The sequence below is a fragment of the Urocampus carinirostris genome, chromosome 14 (genome assembly GCF_059441175.1).
Source record: "Urocampus carinirostris isolate Australia breed hairy pipefish chromosome 14, RoL_Ucar_1.0, whole genome shotgun sequence".
Lineage (NCBI taxonomy): Eukaryota > Metazoa > Chordata > Actinopteri > Syngnathiformes > Syngnathidae > Urocampus > Urocampus carinirostris.
This window is the reverse complement of record NC_142362.1, coordinates 4,250,566-4,267,122: the sequence shown is the minus strand read 5'-3', so window position 1 is coordinate 4,267,122 and position 16,557 is coordinate 4,250,566. Positions and strand designations below refer to the sequence as shown.

Genomic DNA, 16,557 nt, shown 5'->3' with positions numbered 1-16,557 from the left:
GGGCTACGTGGGTCAGGGAGAGGGCACCGTGGCCCCCTCCGCACTACTGTATATGACGTACCCTAGAAATCACCTTCCAGGTTGTTAAGGGTGAGTCGCGAACGCACCCATTTCGTACATTCAGCTCCCGCCTGGGCTCGTGTGTCGTGTTTCACGGCTTTTTTATGAGCCGTTTACGGGGGCGATCCGTTTTCATTTGCTAACTGCACATCAAATATCTGATGGGCGCCTGGAATGGAGTGCGTGGGTTTGAGAAGATATATTGTATGTAATCATTTCTTTTTTTTTTATCAAATTCTAAACGCAATGTCATTTTCAAGATTCGAGTTGTTCACTTGGCTCCACCCTGAATAAAAGACTTTCAGTTAAAATGCATTGCTTAAATATACTTCCTTGCTCTCGCTGGCTGTTTTTCACTTAGACCTTGCTAGTTTTAAAATGACTGGGTGTTATAAATCACCACCAGAGGTCATTTTAGCTCAGAACAGAGTTAAAGCATAATAATTAATAGAAAAACTCAAAAACCTCAAGTCATGTTTATTTGTGACGCCCTTAATCACAAGGAGTCTCAAAGGGCTGCACAGACCACCGATCATTGCAAACCACAGACTACCTTTACGCCATCCCCTGATCTACAACCTACATGAGGGCAAGGAAAAACTCAAAAACCTCAAATCAAGTCAAGCCATATTTATATGTTTGTCCCTTAATCACAAGGGGTCTCAAAGGGCTGCACAGACCACAGATCATTGCAAACCACAGACTATTATTACAACATCCCCTGATCTAAAACCTACATGAGGGCAAGGAAAAACTCAAAAACCTCAAGTCAAGTCACGTTTATTTGTGACGCCCTTAACTACAAGGAGTCTGAAAGGGCTGCACAAACCACAGATCATTGCAAACTACCGACTATTATGACAGCATCCCCTGATCTAAAACCTACATGAAGGCAAGGAAAAACTCAAAAACCTCGACATGAGGAAAATGAAGAAACCTTGAGAAGGGACCGCACATGAGGTAATCCCTTTTTCAGGAGGACCAGGCTGCAACAGATGTTGCAATAACAAATAATACACTGATATTGTGACCATAAAATATAGGTTATTCATATGCTATAGAATAGAAGTGTGTTTTAAGCCTAGATTTAAACCGGTCCACTGAGGTTGCAGTTCGAATCTCAGGGGGAAGAGCATTCCACTGCACCGGGGCCCGAATGGAGAACGCTCTTGAACCTGCGGAACTCTTCTTGGCTCTTGGGATCACTAGTAGACCAGCATTAGAAACACTACGGAATTACAAAGGATACTTGGCAAAATTCATATTTACTTACTTGAAAGCTGGTGTTAATACCCACGATTGACTAAAACACAGAGCGAGCTGGATACACCCGGAGCAGCTGAACAGAGCAAATGGATGGAGTTGGTCAGAGCTTGTGTAAGTGCTTAGCAGTTAGCGTGCGAAGTGACAAGAAAAGGCCAGTAAAAGATTACAAGAGCAAGCATTATTTTCACGAGGCAGCTAAAAATACCAATCGTGGCTTGCAGCAAGCCATAGCCTGCCAGCCAAGTGCCTAACATGAGCGGCTATAGAAGGAGTTGGTGTAAAAAATGATGTCAAGTCAAGTCATGCTTATTTGTGATGCCCTTAATCACAAAGAGTCTCAAAGGGCTGCACAGACCACAGATTATTGCCAACCACAGACTATTATGACGCCATCCCCTGATCTAAAACCTACATGAGGGGAAATAATACACAGATATTGTCAACATAAAATATAGGTTACTCATATGCTAGAATAGAAGTGTGGTTCCTCAGAAAATGCAATGATGAATAGTGTTTCTGGGTCATTTTAATATTCAAAAGTGTAATAAAACTAATGCGTGTTCCCTTGGATCGGTTTGGATTGGACTCATTTATACAGTCAAAGTTTGCACAAGCACAAAAGAATGAAGACTTTTAACACTGTAATCTATAACAATGGTGTAACATCTGTTACAGTTAATTTTTCTAAATAATGTTTTAGTTGTGTGCCATTTTTTTAATATAAGTGAAAAAAATAAAAAAGCAGTTTCACCGAAAACATATCGAACCCTCGATTGGTGTTAGGGTCTTTGCGACCCACAAGAAGATTTTTTTGTAATCATGTTGCTGTTTGTTTTTAAATATTTTAGCAAACGATTCATTTATTGATTATTTTGTTCTTAAAATACTCAACTCCAAGCTGTCAGTGACTGGTGGCTGATTTTCAATCCGGAACTTGAATTTTAAAATAACTTAAAAGAGAAAATCGTAGGTGGTGATTTGGCATTTCATTGGGATGCTAATAACTAAACATATAATATGATTATCAAAATAGTTTTTTTTTGTTTTTTTTGTTTTTTTTACTATATTCAGATCAATATTTTAGTTGTTTACTGAATGAAAGTGTTTTTGTACCAATAGTATTACTACTCTAGCTTAGGAGTGGTCATCTTGGGACCAAAGAGGGTTAAAGGTTTGATTCCCGGGTTCTCAAGTTATACCATATTGTCCTTGGGCAAGAAACTGAACCTCTAATGTCCTTGATATACAGACCTACTTACGTGCATTCAAGTTCAACGGTAGATACCAACATTTTTTTTCGGGGAGTCGAAAAATATCCGCACATTGCTGTAGGTTAGATTTTGTATTTTGTGCACCGTTTTCCGAGTACAGGACATTACTGTTGTGTTTCTTTCCGCCACTATCGGCGTGTGGCGCTGTGAGAGCTCACCTAGCATCCACCCGAAGAAGAAATCCAGCTTTCTTTTCCTAATTCGTGTGTAAACTTATACTGTATCTCCAGCGCGCTAAGAACTTTGACATTTTTATTGTTTAATATATCGTGCATCCATTCAGTATAGTTGGTGTAAAGTGTAAAGAAGAGGCGAGACGTTTCTTTTGAAATGAAAGTAGAATAAGAAAGATTGATGCGGTTGAGAAAATGGTTGGATCGCTTTTTTTTTGGCCACTTTCTACCACTGAGGAGGAAGTCGCCTAACTCTTGAAGCTCATCTTCTAAAAGTAAGTTAAACTTACCTTGATTTATCTTTATAGAGCATATTATTTTATGAAATGTTTATTTTCAAGTACAAAACAATACAGGTTACTTATACAAGCCTTAAACATACTTGTGTGAACCTTAAACATACAAAATATAGCACTGAAGCAACTTACGAACAAATTCAACTTACGAACAATCGTCCGGAGCCTATCTCGTTCGTAAGTAGGGCAGCGTCTGTGTCAGAACCAGAACGAAGACAGGACCCACTTGCGTGCGTTTCTCTTAGTTTTATTTGTAAGAAGGGAAAGGATAGTACACACGATCCATAGATCGCTGGTCGCGGGGAGCAGGTTGGTCAGACGCGGAAATGGTATTTCCGTGGCGAGCGCAGGCCGTGGCGAGAGCGGGAAACAGATCTGTGGCTGGGACGGGGGAGCAAAAATCGTAGTCAAGTTCAGAAAATGGGTCGGAGCCGGGAAACAGACGGGAATCGGAACAGGAGAGTGTCAGGGTTGGCTTGCCTAGCGTGAGCTGAGGTTCACAGACGGACTGACAACCGGTGTCAGGAAGACGGGGGTTTGAAAAGTGACAGGCAGCCAATCAGCGTCCAAGGCAGTTGACGCCAAAGGAGCAGGCTCAGGTGCCTCGCATCAGTAATCATGACAGTCTGTATAGGTAGGTTGACTCCGCTATTGGAGCGTGACTGTCAAAGTGTTATATAGATCATATAGTTCATTTACCATTTAATGTGTGAAATGAACTACTGCTCTTGGTTCAATTCTCTAGTCTTTTAAACTCACCACCCCAGCAAATGAGCAACATTTTTGCCAAGCAAAGTTTCCTGCAGATATGTTGACTTCAAAAAGTAGCTGGTCAGTCTTGACATTAGCATGGACGTCACCTGCGCATGTTGTGCTGTCACCCCGTTCCAGGTGGTGGTCTGGCAAAAAGCCAAATCGGATGACCACCGGAGTGCACTGCTTGCTACCTTGGGATCCAATATACTTGCTAATCTACTTCCGTGTCACCATCGTCAAGAAGAAGAAGAGGTTTGTTTCTTTTCAAGTCATGTTTATTTGTGACGCCCTTAATCACAAAGAGTCTCAAAGGGCTGCACAGACCACCGATTATTGCAAACCACAGGCTATTATGACACCATCCCCTGATCTAAAACCTACATGCGGGCAAATAATACACAGATATTGTCAACATCAAATATAGGTTATTCATATGCTATAGAATAGAATAGAATATACCTTTATTGTCATTGTTACAAAATGGGTTAACATATTGTGACAACGAAATTAGGCATGAGACTCCAGTTTCACACATTCACAATGAGGTAAAAAAAAAAAACAAGAAGATAAAGGACCAGAGAAGATAAGGTTATAAAACAAGGAGGATAATAGAAGTGAAGAAGAGGTTTGTTTCTTTTAATAAATTCCAGATTGGATTTGACTGTGAGCTAATAATTAAGAAAATCATAGGCCAGCAAAGGTGGACAGTTGATAACTTGCCATCTTTTCAAAATCTTGTGAAGAGTGAGAAACATTTCTCTCATTTTTCTTCGCTAAGCTTTGTTGTGCTGATCATAATCAAATTATACTTTGAGCAGTAACTTTTCTGCCCGGTCCCGGTAGGTGCCATGCGGCTCGCGATGAATCCGTTGTGACAGTTGTAGAGTAGGACCGTTTCATTTTGTTTCTCTCCTTTTTTTCTTTTGGACCTTTATTAGTCATCGTGCCAGCTCGGTTATAAAATAAACCATAACTTGTCCTTCGATTCCCTGTTGTGACATTAGTGATTTTTCTCCTTTTGATTTGCGAGATCAAGGGAGGAATGTAAAATTAGCATTGCCTTCATTGTCATTGATAGCAACCTTGAGAAAACATTGTATGCAATGAGATTAGACGTGGCACAGGGTAAGACTTTAAAGAGAAAAAATGATCAGGATGGATAGGTAAAAAAAAAGCAACAGTGCTTAGAAAAAACGTCCTAAGTTATAATAATAACGCAACGAATAATAATAAGGGCAGCACGGCGGCGCAGTGGTTAGCGCGTGTGCAGCACAGCTCTGAGGTCATGAGACTGAATCTTCCTGTGTGGAGTTTGCATGTTCTCCCCGTACTTGCGTGGGTTTCCTCTCGGCACTCCGGTTTCCTGCCACATTCCCAAAAACATGCATGTCAGGTTAATTAGCTGGTCCAAATTGTCACTAGATGTGAATGAGCGAGTAGTTTGTCTTTCTCTGTGTGCCCTGCAATTGGCTGGCAACCAGTTCAGGGTGTCCCCTGCCCACTGCCCGAAGATAGCTGGGATGGGCTCCAGCAGCCCCGTGACCCTACTGAGGATAAGCGGGGCAGATAATGAATTTATGGATGAATAATAATAGTGAATTGTAACAATATCGCAATGAAAAAGAGTGCAATACCGTCTAGCAGCAGCTATCTATATATATATATATATATATATATATATATTAAAAATGTCACTGTTCTGTGAAAAAGTATGTCTTCATTTCTCTGATTTCTACATTTTAAGATTTTCCTGGAGGGTTTTTTCCCAAAGCCAGGAGCAGAAATCTCTTCAACCAGTTCTGCTCTCCCAGATAAAACCTTCATATTTATCAACACTCGGCCCGTCCACCATAAAGACATCCTCAAAGTAAGCACCAGGATGAAACATACTCTACTCTGTAATTTCACAGTTATTTTTTATTATAATATTTTTGTTTTTGTTAGTTACTTCGTCAACACTACGCTGCACAGTATCCGGAAGATTCGGCTCAGAATCGCTACCCAATCCTCATGCTTCAAATCTGCGTTTCCCCTTCTGCACTCGATGTCAACCTCACTCCTGACAAGACGCAAGTTTTTCTCCACAACAAGGTTTTTTTTTAAGCTTCACTATAGTAAACCCCCGGGATATGACATGATTACGGTTTGAAGTTGGGATTGCAAATTGCTGTATGGCGGGGGATTTAGTAGTAGTACGTTTATGTAATAAATGTGGATATGATTTATTAACATTATAAATCAACATAGAGATTGAATGGAATTGTTTTTACTTTTGTAGTGAAGTGACTTGAGTGGGTACAGTGGAGTTAGTGGGTGGATGCAAACAAGCTCCAACCCCTGGAATGTTGCCTTTATTCCATAGCCGACCAGTTTGCAGACCGCTTCTTCTGTATTTTGGGGCTCAGTTATAAACCCAATATGTGTCCAAATTACTGAAGTGGTGCGTGGTTTTGAAACTAAAAGTTGCGCCGCCATGATGACCACAAAACAGAGTGCCAATGTTGTCTGCTTGTGCGGCACTACGCGTCAGTTTCCTCCACATTTCAGTCAGGGGTGGTCCCCAAAAAAATAAAGACAGGAATCGCAAATGTGAAAAAGATTCGCAAATATAAAATATCTTCACAAATATGAAAAGCCCAACATATTTTTTAACAATCGCAATATTTGTTTCCATGGTTACCATGTTTTTGCTTGTCCTCTAGCATCACTGCAATTATTGCTAATAACTGCAGTACAAAATACAGTATTGTTTTTCGGACTCGCAAAGTGTTTACGAAGCGCACAAGATTCTGAACTGATTGAAGAGAAAGGCATTGTGGGAGGTAGTTCAGCCAATCGGATTTCCACATTTTCATGATGCCATGATGAAAACCTATAGCAGACCAACTTTTTTTAAGATGTCAACCAATAGCAGACAGGCAACATAGGTATATGACACTGTAAAGTGTGAACTTTGTTGGGGGTTTTTGTTACGGGAAATACCATTTATTCTGGACTATGAGGCACACACACAAACAAAAAATTCAAAAGTCCAAGAATCTTGAAATGCCGACTTTTCTCATCTATACACAAGTAATCTTGATTAATCAAGATCATTCAATTGTTTTTACAACTTAAACAACCTTTGCTTTCTTTTAAGATGCAATTTAGGGCTTTTTTCCTTACAGGTTTATTTTTGATGGTCATTTTTGGCACCTTATTTTTATGCAACCCGAACTCTTATTAGTCTTTCAAATTTCTTGCACCTTCAAGTCCATTGCGTCTTAAATATGAAAAATGTGTTACACAAGACCTTCTATTGGGCAGCACGGCGGAGAAGTGGTTAGCACGTGTGCAGCACAGTTCTGAGGTCGTGAGATCGAACCTCCTGTGTGGAGTTTGCATGTTCTCCCCGTGCTTGCGTGGGTTTCCTCCGGGCACTCCGGTTTCCTCCCAAATTCTCCCTAGGTGAGAATGAGCGAGTGAATTGTCTGTCTCTTTGTGCCCTGCGACTGGCAAGCAGTTGAGGGTGTCCCCCGCCCACTGCCCCAAGATAGCTGGGATGGGCTCCAGCACCCCCGCGACCCTACTGAGGTTAAGCGGTGCAGAATATGGATGGATGGACAAGATCTTTTAGTCCTGAAAATCGGGTAGTTGTTCTTGATGTCATATAGTGGAGAAAATGGCATAACTAGTGGGCGAATCGTATTCCACCTCGTTGCAGAAAAATATTGTAAGCTTGGGAGACTAAAGTGTGGGGTCTACTATCATCAGTGTCCATCATGAGAAATTAATTCTCTTCATGGTTTCAGGAAGCCTTGTTGACTGCGTTGGAAGCTCTGCTGGTTTCTCTTTATGGTTATCGACCTTGTGGCAACACTTTAACGGAACAGCCCGACTCCAATCCTGATCTTCTGACATCCTCTAAAAAAGCCCAGGAAGGGAGTAGTTCAACTACCAACACCGCCTCACATGATAACCTGCCACCAAACCGACGAACTTCCGATGGCAGCTCTTCTTCTGCAGCGTCCGAAGACTGGATCGTCAACCAGTCCAACTTCCCTCCTGGTGCCGAAGAACCCACGCCCTCCGCACGTGAACCCAATCACGGCTCAGATACAAGCGAACCGGGCATCTCTATGGAAGACTGGAGTAAGGGCACGGCTCTGCTCGACCCCATCTCCCGAGAGCCTCTGCAGCCTGTCCAAATCCTTCAAACGACCTCTGTGGACAAGATGGAGCCCAACAAAAAGACGTTCAACATCATCACAGAAAAACGTGCAGCTCTGACGGCCTTTGATCTGATTAGCAATCGGACCATGAGGACGCCCCCGTCGCCAATTGCTCTTTTCGAGAAGGAAGCCCGCGTCGAGGTTCTCAGGGAGAAACCTAGCGCTAGCATACAGGAGATCCAAAGCGCTGTTGATGACAGATGGAATAATCTACAGGAGGAAGACCGCAAGAAGTAGGTTTTTTTCTCCTTCATTCATCAATAGATCTTTTGAACAACAAGCGTGTGTGTGATTTCCGAATTCTCACCATTGTTTACATCTACTGAAAATTTAAAACAAGTCATTTCATTTGTATTGCCCTTAATCACAAGAAGTCTCAAAAGGCTGTACACAGCCAGAATGGAGAACATTCTCAAACCTGCGGATTTCTTCTTGGCTCTTGGGATCACTAGTAGACAATCATTTTCAGAGCAAAGGCTCCGTACCGGAACATAGGGCGAAATTAAATCTGAAAGATATGAGGGAGCAAGTCCATGCATGATTTTGTATCATACCAACAGAACCTTAAAATCACATCTTAAGCTAACAGGGAGCCAATGCAAGTTAGTTAAAATCGGGGTAATGTATTCAAACTTTGTCTTCGTTAAAAGCCTCGCTGCAGCATTTTGTACCAGCTGAAGGCTCTTGATTTTGGACTTCGGTAGACCGGAGAATAGTACATTACAGAAATCGAGACGGTGCTAACAAACGCATGAATTATTATCTCAGCATCAGACCGGGACGGCATGGGTAAATTTTTGTAATGTTGCGAAGAAGGAAGAAAGCTGTTCTAATAATATTCTTAATTTTTTAACTGAAAGGACGGATTATGGTCAAATGTGTCACTTACGTTTTTGACCAAGTGTTTAAAAACAAGTCACGGCATTGAGAGGGACCAATAATGAACATTTCAGTCTTTTTCAGGGTTAAGGCGCTAGAAATGAAGGGGCATCCATCTTTTTATCTCAGTGAGGCAGGCCTTCAATTTTCCACAAGTTAATGGAGCAGATTCCTTCATTGGAGGATAGTTGACTACCATCTGCATAGCAATAGAAACTGATACAGTATTGTACTTGCAAATCATAACACCTCACAGAATCATATAAATGCTGAAAAGAAGGAGACCAAGGATAGAGCCCTGTGGAATACCACAGGTAACACTATAGGGCTCAGATCGTATCTAACACAATGCGTCCTATCTGAAAGTTAGGATCTGCACCGTGAGAGGACAGCTCCCGAGAGACCAATCCATTTTTCAAGCCGATCTAGCAAGATATTATGGTCCACGGTGTCAAAGGCAGCACCGTTTGGCAAGCACCCAGGGAGTGACACAAAGTTGGCCAGTAAAGAACATATTTGGCAGCAAACAAATGGAGCTAATGAGCATTAGCCTTTGAGCCGTGCCCTACTGTGTGTCAGAAATTCACATTTATGAAGGTCAGACCAGGATGGAGGCATTTAGCATTTGGAAAAAAAACAGGAAATCATAGCCAGTTTCAAAATGTCATCAAAGATAGGCTAAATGACAGCTTTTATATGAATATATTTGTGAGTAACCTTTGTTTTGGTGCTCTACATTGAATGTTGAATTGTCTTTATTGTCATTAATAGCAATGTAGTTGAGAACATTGTTTACAACGAGATTAAATATTTCACTCCAGGGTAAACACGTAACAAGGACTTAATAGAGAAAAACAAGATAAAGGACTGTCTGGATGAATATTGTTTGGCTGTTATTGGTTCTATAAATATTAGCCCTATAACAGGGTTGGGTAGGGTTACTTTAACTTGATTACTTTCAATTACTTTTGGATTACTCCAATACCAAAATATGGTATTAGGGGTTCAGTGTCTTACCCAAGGACACTTCGACATGTAACACGGACGAGCCGGGATTCGAACTGGGGTCCCTTGATCCCAAGACGAGCGCTCTACCTCCTGAGCTACTGCCTGCCTCACTGAGATAAAAGAGAAATATGAGATAGATGAGCAATGCATGTTTCTCACCAATAAATCTGAACTTCACAGGTATGAAGAGAAGGCTAAAAAGCACCTGGAGCGCCATGACCGCGCATGCGCTGCCAAGCTAGCTACCAGCAATTCAAAAGAACGACGCGCAACTTGTGGTCTGGGCCAGAAACGCAAGGCTCACCTCTCAAACCAGCAACTGTTGGACGAGCTCTTCTCTGCACCAAAAACCCACAAGAAACCCCAGACCCAGACTCCAAAGCCCTGGCGAACGCTCCCCTGCTGCATTGCGAGCCTTCGTGGGAGACTCCAGCGACTGTCGTCCAGTCCGGACACCGGAGCGGCGCCCGGCCTTCGTCTTATAAACCGGCTGGCATCTCAGAGCGTCTGGGTTGTTTTATGTGGTCAGAAGCTCATGTTGTTGAACCCTTTTAGGGTGCAGGAGAGCCTGCTGCTCAAGAGACTACTTGAGGATCATATACTTCCTGCAGTCACTCTGCAGGACCCTTTACCTGTTGAGGAAAGGTAATGTATTACTCTCTTGTTACTTGCAATGCTTTTAATATTAATTAAAACTAAAACTAAAATAAGTGTTCATCCAATAGTCACACGGTCCATTAGTAGAGGTAATCTGTTGTCCTGGGGAAGAGCACATGTGATCCAGGCTTTTACCAATCAGGGCAACTGAATATTAGTGCAGTGTCTGAAATAACGTCCGCCCGGATGCCCGGGGCGTGCATCTTTACAACTTACACAACGTCTCTGCCCGGTTGGCCGACAACTTTTTAAGAGAAGAAAAACCTAAAGATTTTTTTCAAATCAAACGTTTGCTTTATTCTGATTTCGAAATCTTCGTTCAGTTTGGAAATTTCGGAATTTCAGTTCGTTTGGCAATTTACATACTCGGCAGCCAATGAGAAGCCTGCATCAAATAACTTTGTGCTTCCGGACTTTCCCCGAGCCTTATAAAGTCGTGCATTTGCATATCATTTTCCAAAGAAGATGCACAGAGAACACAAGAAAAATGGATATGTGGTTAGGAATCGAGCCAAAACCTCAGCCCCAGAAGAAAGATTCAAAAGAAGCTAACCAAATGTTTGACGCTACAAAACGTAAACGTACATTAAAAGCATAGCGGAAAGTGGAGTTCACGTGGCTTGTAGCAGACGACGCAACGCAAACATTGCATGAATGAAGATAAGTAAATACAGGTACATACTGATACAGCAGCGATGTCCTATACATGCAATGAATTTTATAAGTAGATTTATTATAAACGTAACTTTAAAGTGTTGTTCTGTTATATATTTTGATTATCAATCCTTAATACTTTGCAACAATGTTGTTTTTTTGCGATGAGTCGTCTTATTGTGTTTCAAGTTGTGAAAAATGGGGCAGGCAACTTTATGGCTGGGCAGCTGGCATCCCTTGTGTCCGGTAACTTTTTCTCATGAGTTTCAGACACTGATTAGTGTAAGATATGCACGATAACGGTTTTTCCTACCGATAAAATTGTCCATAAGAGACCAATAACTTTTCATTTATCTGCTTGCGATATTTAAAACTAAAATCCAATTATTTTATTTGTGTCTTTATTTTCGTTTACAATCAAATACAATTTGTTAACTTTATGGCAGCGATGATTTGCTAAAGTACAAAACTTTCAAATATGTACTAAGGAACGACAAATATGAGATGAATAGGGCCGATACCGATTATTAGTTTTGAGAGGAGGGTGATATTCGGAGCGGATATTGTTTTGCTGTAAAAGATTACGAATTGCTGCAATTCCATTGTATATTTTGCTTCAAATTTAGGGCCGTTGTCCTGTTGGACGGGGAACCTGCCTCCCATTCTTAGGTCTCTTGCAGACTCCAACAGATTTTCCTCCACAATTGCCCCGTATCTGGCTCCATCCATCAATACCTTCGCTAGACATTATATTTGATTTGTTATTCATTCATATGCATACTCATCTTATCTATTCTGCAGACATTTAGGGGGTCGTGACTACATGGAGACCTTGTGGAACATGGAGAAACAAAACCCAGATTTGAATGGCAGGGTGTTTATTTCCGACCCGAGACTCGTAGCTAACGGATTTCAAGTCAGACTCACGCCAGGTAAAGCAAATTGCTGACTTTCTCTTTTCGTAGCCACGATGTCTATGGAAGAATTACTTGTCAGTAGGAGTGGGATATAGCGAAAAAAAAAATCATTATCATTTATCACGATTTTTTTTAAAGCGCATCTAATTTCTATCTAGACATCTATCTATCCATTTATCTATCTAGACATCTATCTATCTATCTAGGTATATATATATCTATCTAGACGTCTATGTATCTAGACATTTATCTATCTAGACATCTATTCATCTACCTACCCTCTCTATCTCTACTCCCTACCTACCTACCTACCCTCTCTGTCTCTACTCCCTACCTACCTACCTACCCTCTCTGTCTCTACTCCCTACCTATCTACCTACCTACTCTATCTCTACTCCCTACCTACCTACCTACCCTCTCTATCTCTACTCCCTACCTACCTACCCTCTCTGTCTCTACTCCCTACCTACCTACCTACCTACCTACCCTCTTTATCTCTACTCCCTACCTACCTACCCTCTCTATCTCTACTCCCTAAGAAACAGCAAGGCAAAGAAAGGGGGCGGGAGACCGAAAGGTCTCGCAAACCCTAGTTATAGGGTCACCAAATGTGAGAGGATGTGGAAGTAAAGCGACTGAGTGGAAGAAAGAGGAGATCGGACGGATGATGACTAAAAGGAAGGTTGATGTGTTAGCCTTGAGTGACACTAATTTCTAAAAAAAAAAACAACTTTCATATTATTCTAAAACAAAACAAAAAATGTTACTTTTCGGACTATTAGATTCGAGGGCAATTACTTTTTCACTAGGTTTTGATATTTTTGTGCCTTAATAAGTAGAATCAACATTTCAAAACTGCATTTTGTATTTCTTACTTGTTATTGTTAAGGTTAAGTATTTTTGTTGTTTATGTTACCAGTTACCTGTAAGAACCGAATAACCCAGTGTAATTATTTTGCCTCTTTGTTTCATAACATACTACTGATAACCAGCTTTTTGGCACCGATTCTTCATTACCGGGATTATTTCTCAGCTTCCCGTGAGTTTTTCAGTTTTTTTGTTGCCAAACAGCTTTGCCGCAGTCCATGTTGGCGAGCGGCCCGAATCTCTGACCTTTTCAGCAGGTCTGTAGCCCAGCTCGCAGGTGATTTGAATGGTTGCCCTTTTAAAAGAATCTGAGGAATTTACATTGGTCACTGCCAGTCCCAGACGGGTGCGTGGCTTCAGACTTCCAAGAAATACTGTAATTCCTTTATTTATTGTGATTAATGGGTATCACAAACTACCTAAGATATGCGAAATCCGCAAAGTAGCCCTCCTCATTTTTACGCACGCTCTGCCAGTCACCACTCGCAACAAATGCCGACCGGGGGTAATGGTATGTGGCCGCACGGGTGCTGTTTATTTTAGGCAGAAAGATTGGGGGGAAAGAGCTGCCATGGATGACACAAATTTTCTCTCTCTGCCTCTGATATCAGCAATAGTCAACTGGGAATAACGGATCTCCCTCAAAACAGTGCAGTTATTTTTAGGAGCGCTACAATTCCACGTCTCAGCGGCCCTAATTACGAAAAAGCGCTCGGTCGCCCCCTGCTGTTTGCAATAGTCAAATAATGAATTGCAGGCACATGCGTACCGGAAAGGCACGCTTCATGACTAAATTCCATCTGTGCCCTCTCCCAACAATATGTAATTTTGGGTATTGTATCGCAGCCGCACCAGTGCAGTTCACTTTATGATACAAATAATGGCAAAGAGCCGTCATGCCCAACAAAATTACGCTCTGCATGTCTCGCTAGCGGTAATATGTGATTGTGGATAACGGAGCGCAGTTGCTCAAGTGCAGTTCACTTCTTGGTGGCATGACAAAATGTGCATATAGCTTTGATTGTGGCGCATGAGTGCAGTGCACTTTTAGGTGGAATTAATGGCAAAAAAGAACAGCAAGGCCTGAAAAAAATTGAGCTCTGCAGATCCCAGCTCATAGCAGTTGACTTTTTGGCAGACGTAACATAAGAAGAACTGCCTTGCCTGAAAAAATTGAGCTTAGTCGGTCCTATCCATCAAGGATAATTGATCGCAGCTGCATGAGTGCTGTTCACATTTTGGTGGACATAATGGCAAAAAAGAAGACGGCCAGGCCTGTCAAAAATCCGCTCTCTGTCCCTGCTCACAGAATTATGTGATTCGTGATAACAGATCACGCCCGCAATATTGCAGTTCACTTTTTGGTGGAAATCACAAAAAAGAGCTGCCGGGCCTTTTCTGATCCCTGCTTGCAGAAATGTCGGATCAGGGATAATGTATCGCTTCAGTGTCAAAAAACCCCAAAAAAGCTCTACGATCCAGTCCATCAACAGCAAGGCTGGAATTATTGTTTGTTATTTCTTCACATTTTATATGAATATTTTTCAAGCCACGATGCACCGTGGCCGCAAAATAACGAGGAATTTCAGTCGTCGCAGCTCTTTTCTTGGAATACAAAATAAAACCTCGTGTCAGAGACGTACGTTTTTGTGATTTGTGATATTTCCTCTTAAAATGACAGGCCGTATTTTTTTCCAACTTCCTTTTGGTCTTCTGGGGCTTCTATTAGTCATTTAACACTCTATTTGGCCCGCCAACGTTTGGCTTGGTCGCCATCCAAACCGTAAATCACAATATTTATTTATTATTTCCTGGAGACGAGATCTCGGTCTGCAAGTGTAATAATCTTGGCTTTTGGCTGTTCTGCGCCAGGGAGCGTGTCGGCGGAGAGACATGTGGAAGTGACGGGCTTGGCCGACTCGGTTCCTTTCTTTGGCGTGGAGGACCTCGCGGAGATCGTGACGGCCGTTCTTCGCAAGGAGGCCAAGACTGTGCACGAGTGTCGGCCGCTCAAAGTCTCCAACTATCTCCAAGTGAGTGAGAAAACCTGGAATAACGGATCGAGATGAGAATGAATGAATGAGAATGAATAAAGTATCTATCCATCTATCTATCTAGACATCTATCTATCTATCTAAACATCTATTTATTTATCTATCTATCTAGAAATCTATCTATCTAGACATTTATTCATATATATCCATATCTATCTACCTATCGATCTAGACATCTATCGATCTAGACATCTATCGATCTAGACATCTATCTATCTATCTACCTATCGATCTATCTACCTAGACATCCATCTATCTATCTATCCATCTATCTATCTAGACATTTATTCATATATATCTATATCTATCTACCTATCAATCTAGACATCTATCCATCTAGACATCTATCCATCTAGACATCCATCTAGGCATCTATCTATCTAGACATCTATCTATCTATCTAGACATCTATCCATCTAGACATCCATCTATCTATCTGGACATCCATCCATCTATCTATCTAGACATCCATCTATCTATCTATCTATCTAGACATCCATCTATCTATCTAGACAACTATCTAGACATCTATCTATCTAGACATCCATCCATCTATCTATCCAGACTTCTATCTAGACATCTATCTATCTATCTATCTATCTATCTATCTAAGATAAACTGCAGTCACGATATGAAGAAGAAATTTATTATTTAAAAAAACAAAAAACTCAGAACTCTGCAACGTTCACTTGCATAACCAGCAGTGAAGGGCGAGTGATGATTAGCAGGAGCCGCTAACTATTTCAATAGCAGTTAGCCACAATTGTAGCCGAGTGGCTAGAGATGGAAATAACAGAGAAATTTGAAGATGCCTGAATCGTGTATTTCTGAAACGTTCACTCGCATGACCAGCACTGGAATGTAATTGACAATGGAGGATGAAGCAAGAGTAGCTAACAATAACGACGAGCCATAATCTGCCTACATGAGTGGCTAGAGAAGGAAGACTGTATTGGAACCTTGGGCTTTAAAATAATTCCGTCTGTTGCATTTTTAGAGCGAAGCGGTGCGACTGGCCCGACAAATGCCTTCGCATCTTTCCCGGGAGGACGTCGAGGACATTTTGAGACGGATGCAAGAGACACTCGGTGAGAACAGCCTGACTTGTTTCCACGGAAGACCTTTTCTACATCCGCTGTCGGACGTCCCTCAGACTGAACTTGAGGCCAAAGCTCTTTTTAAACCTTTAAAACTATCAAAGTGAGCATTTCTCTTTGTGTTTAAAAGTCAACATTTGATATCAAATATATTTTTAAACATTCTCCGACGTTTTGTTTCAGGAACCTTTATTGTCATTTCCAGACTAATAATTCCATTGATTTGGTTTCTTACTGTACTGGGGGGGTAGAGTCAGTGCTGTCGCAGTAGAGTCAGTGCTGTCGCAGTAGAGTCAGTGCTGTCACAGTAGAGCGTGCGCCAAATGACCTATTCACTGCAGCTGGTATTCCTAGGCGCTCTTTCATTCAGGTACTGACCAGCTTAGCTTTT

At 41.5% G+C, this 16,557-nt stretch overlaps 1 protein-coding gene across 3 annotated transcripts in view; it reads left to right on the top strand.

Annotated features, from left to right (window-relative positions):
* Positions 1 to 16,336, top strand: part of pms1 (PMS1 homolog 1, mismatch repair system component) — a 42,437-nt gene extending 26,101 nt beyond the window's left edge. For all 3 annotated transcript variants that reach the window (XM_088352318.1, XM_088352316.1, XM_088352317.1), the window contains exons 6-13: positions 3,958 to 4,074; positions 5,567 to 5,689; positions 5,767 to 5,913; positions 7,614 to 8,266; positions 10,101 to 10,565; positions 12,033 to 12,163; positions 14,888 to 15,048; positions 16,067 to 16,336. In XM_088352318.1, the coding sequence (XP_088208444.1) occupies positions 3,958 to 4,074; positions 5,567 to 5,689; positions 5,767 to 5,913; positions 7,614 to 8,266; positions 10,101 to 10,565; positions 12,033 to 12,163; positions 14,888 to 15,048; positions 16,067 to 16,273 (2,004 nt within the window). In that variant the 3' untranslated portion in view covers positions 16,274 to 16,336. The remainder of the gene's footprint in view (positions 1 to 3,957; positions 4,075 to 5,566; positions 5,690 to 5,766; positions 5,914 to 7,613; positions 8,267 to 10,100; positions 10,566 to 12,032; positions 12,164 to 14,887; positions 15,049 to 16,066) is intronic.
* Positions 16,337 to 16,557: the final 221 nt, after the last annotated feature.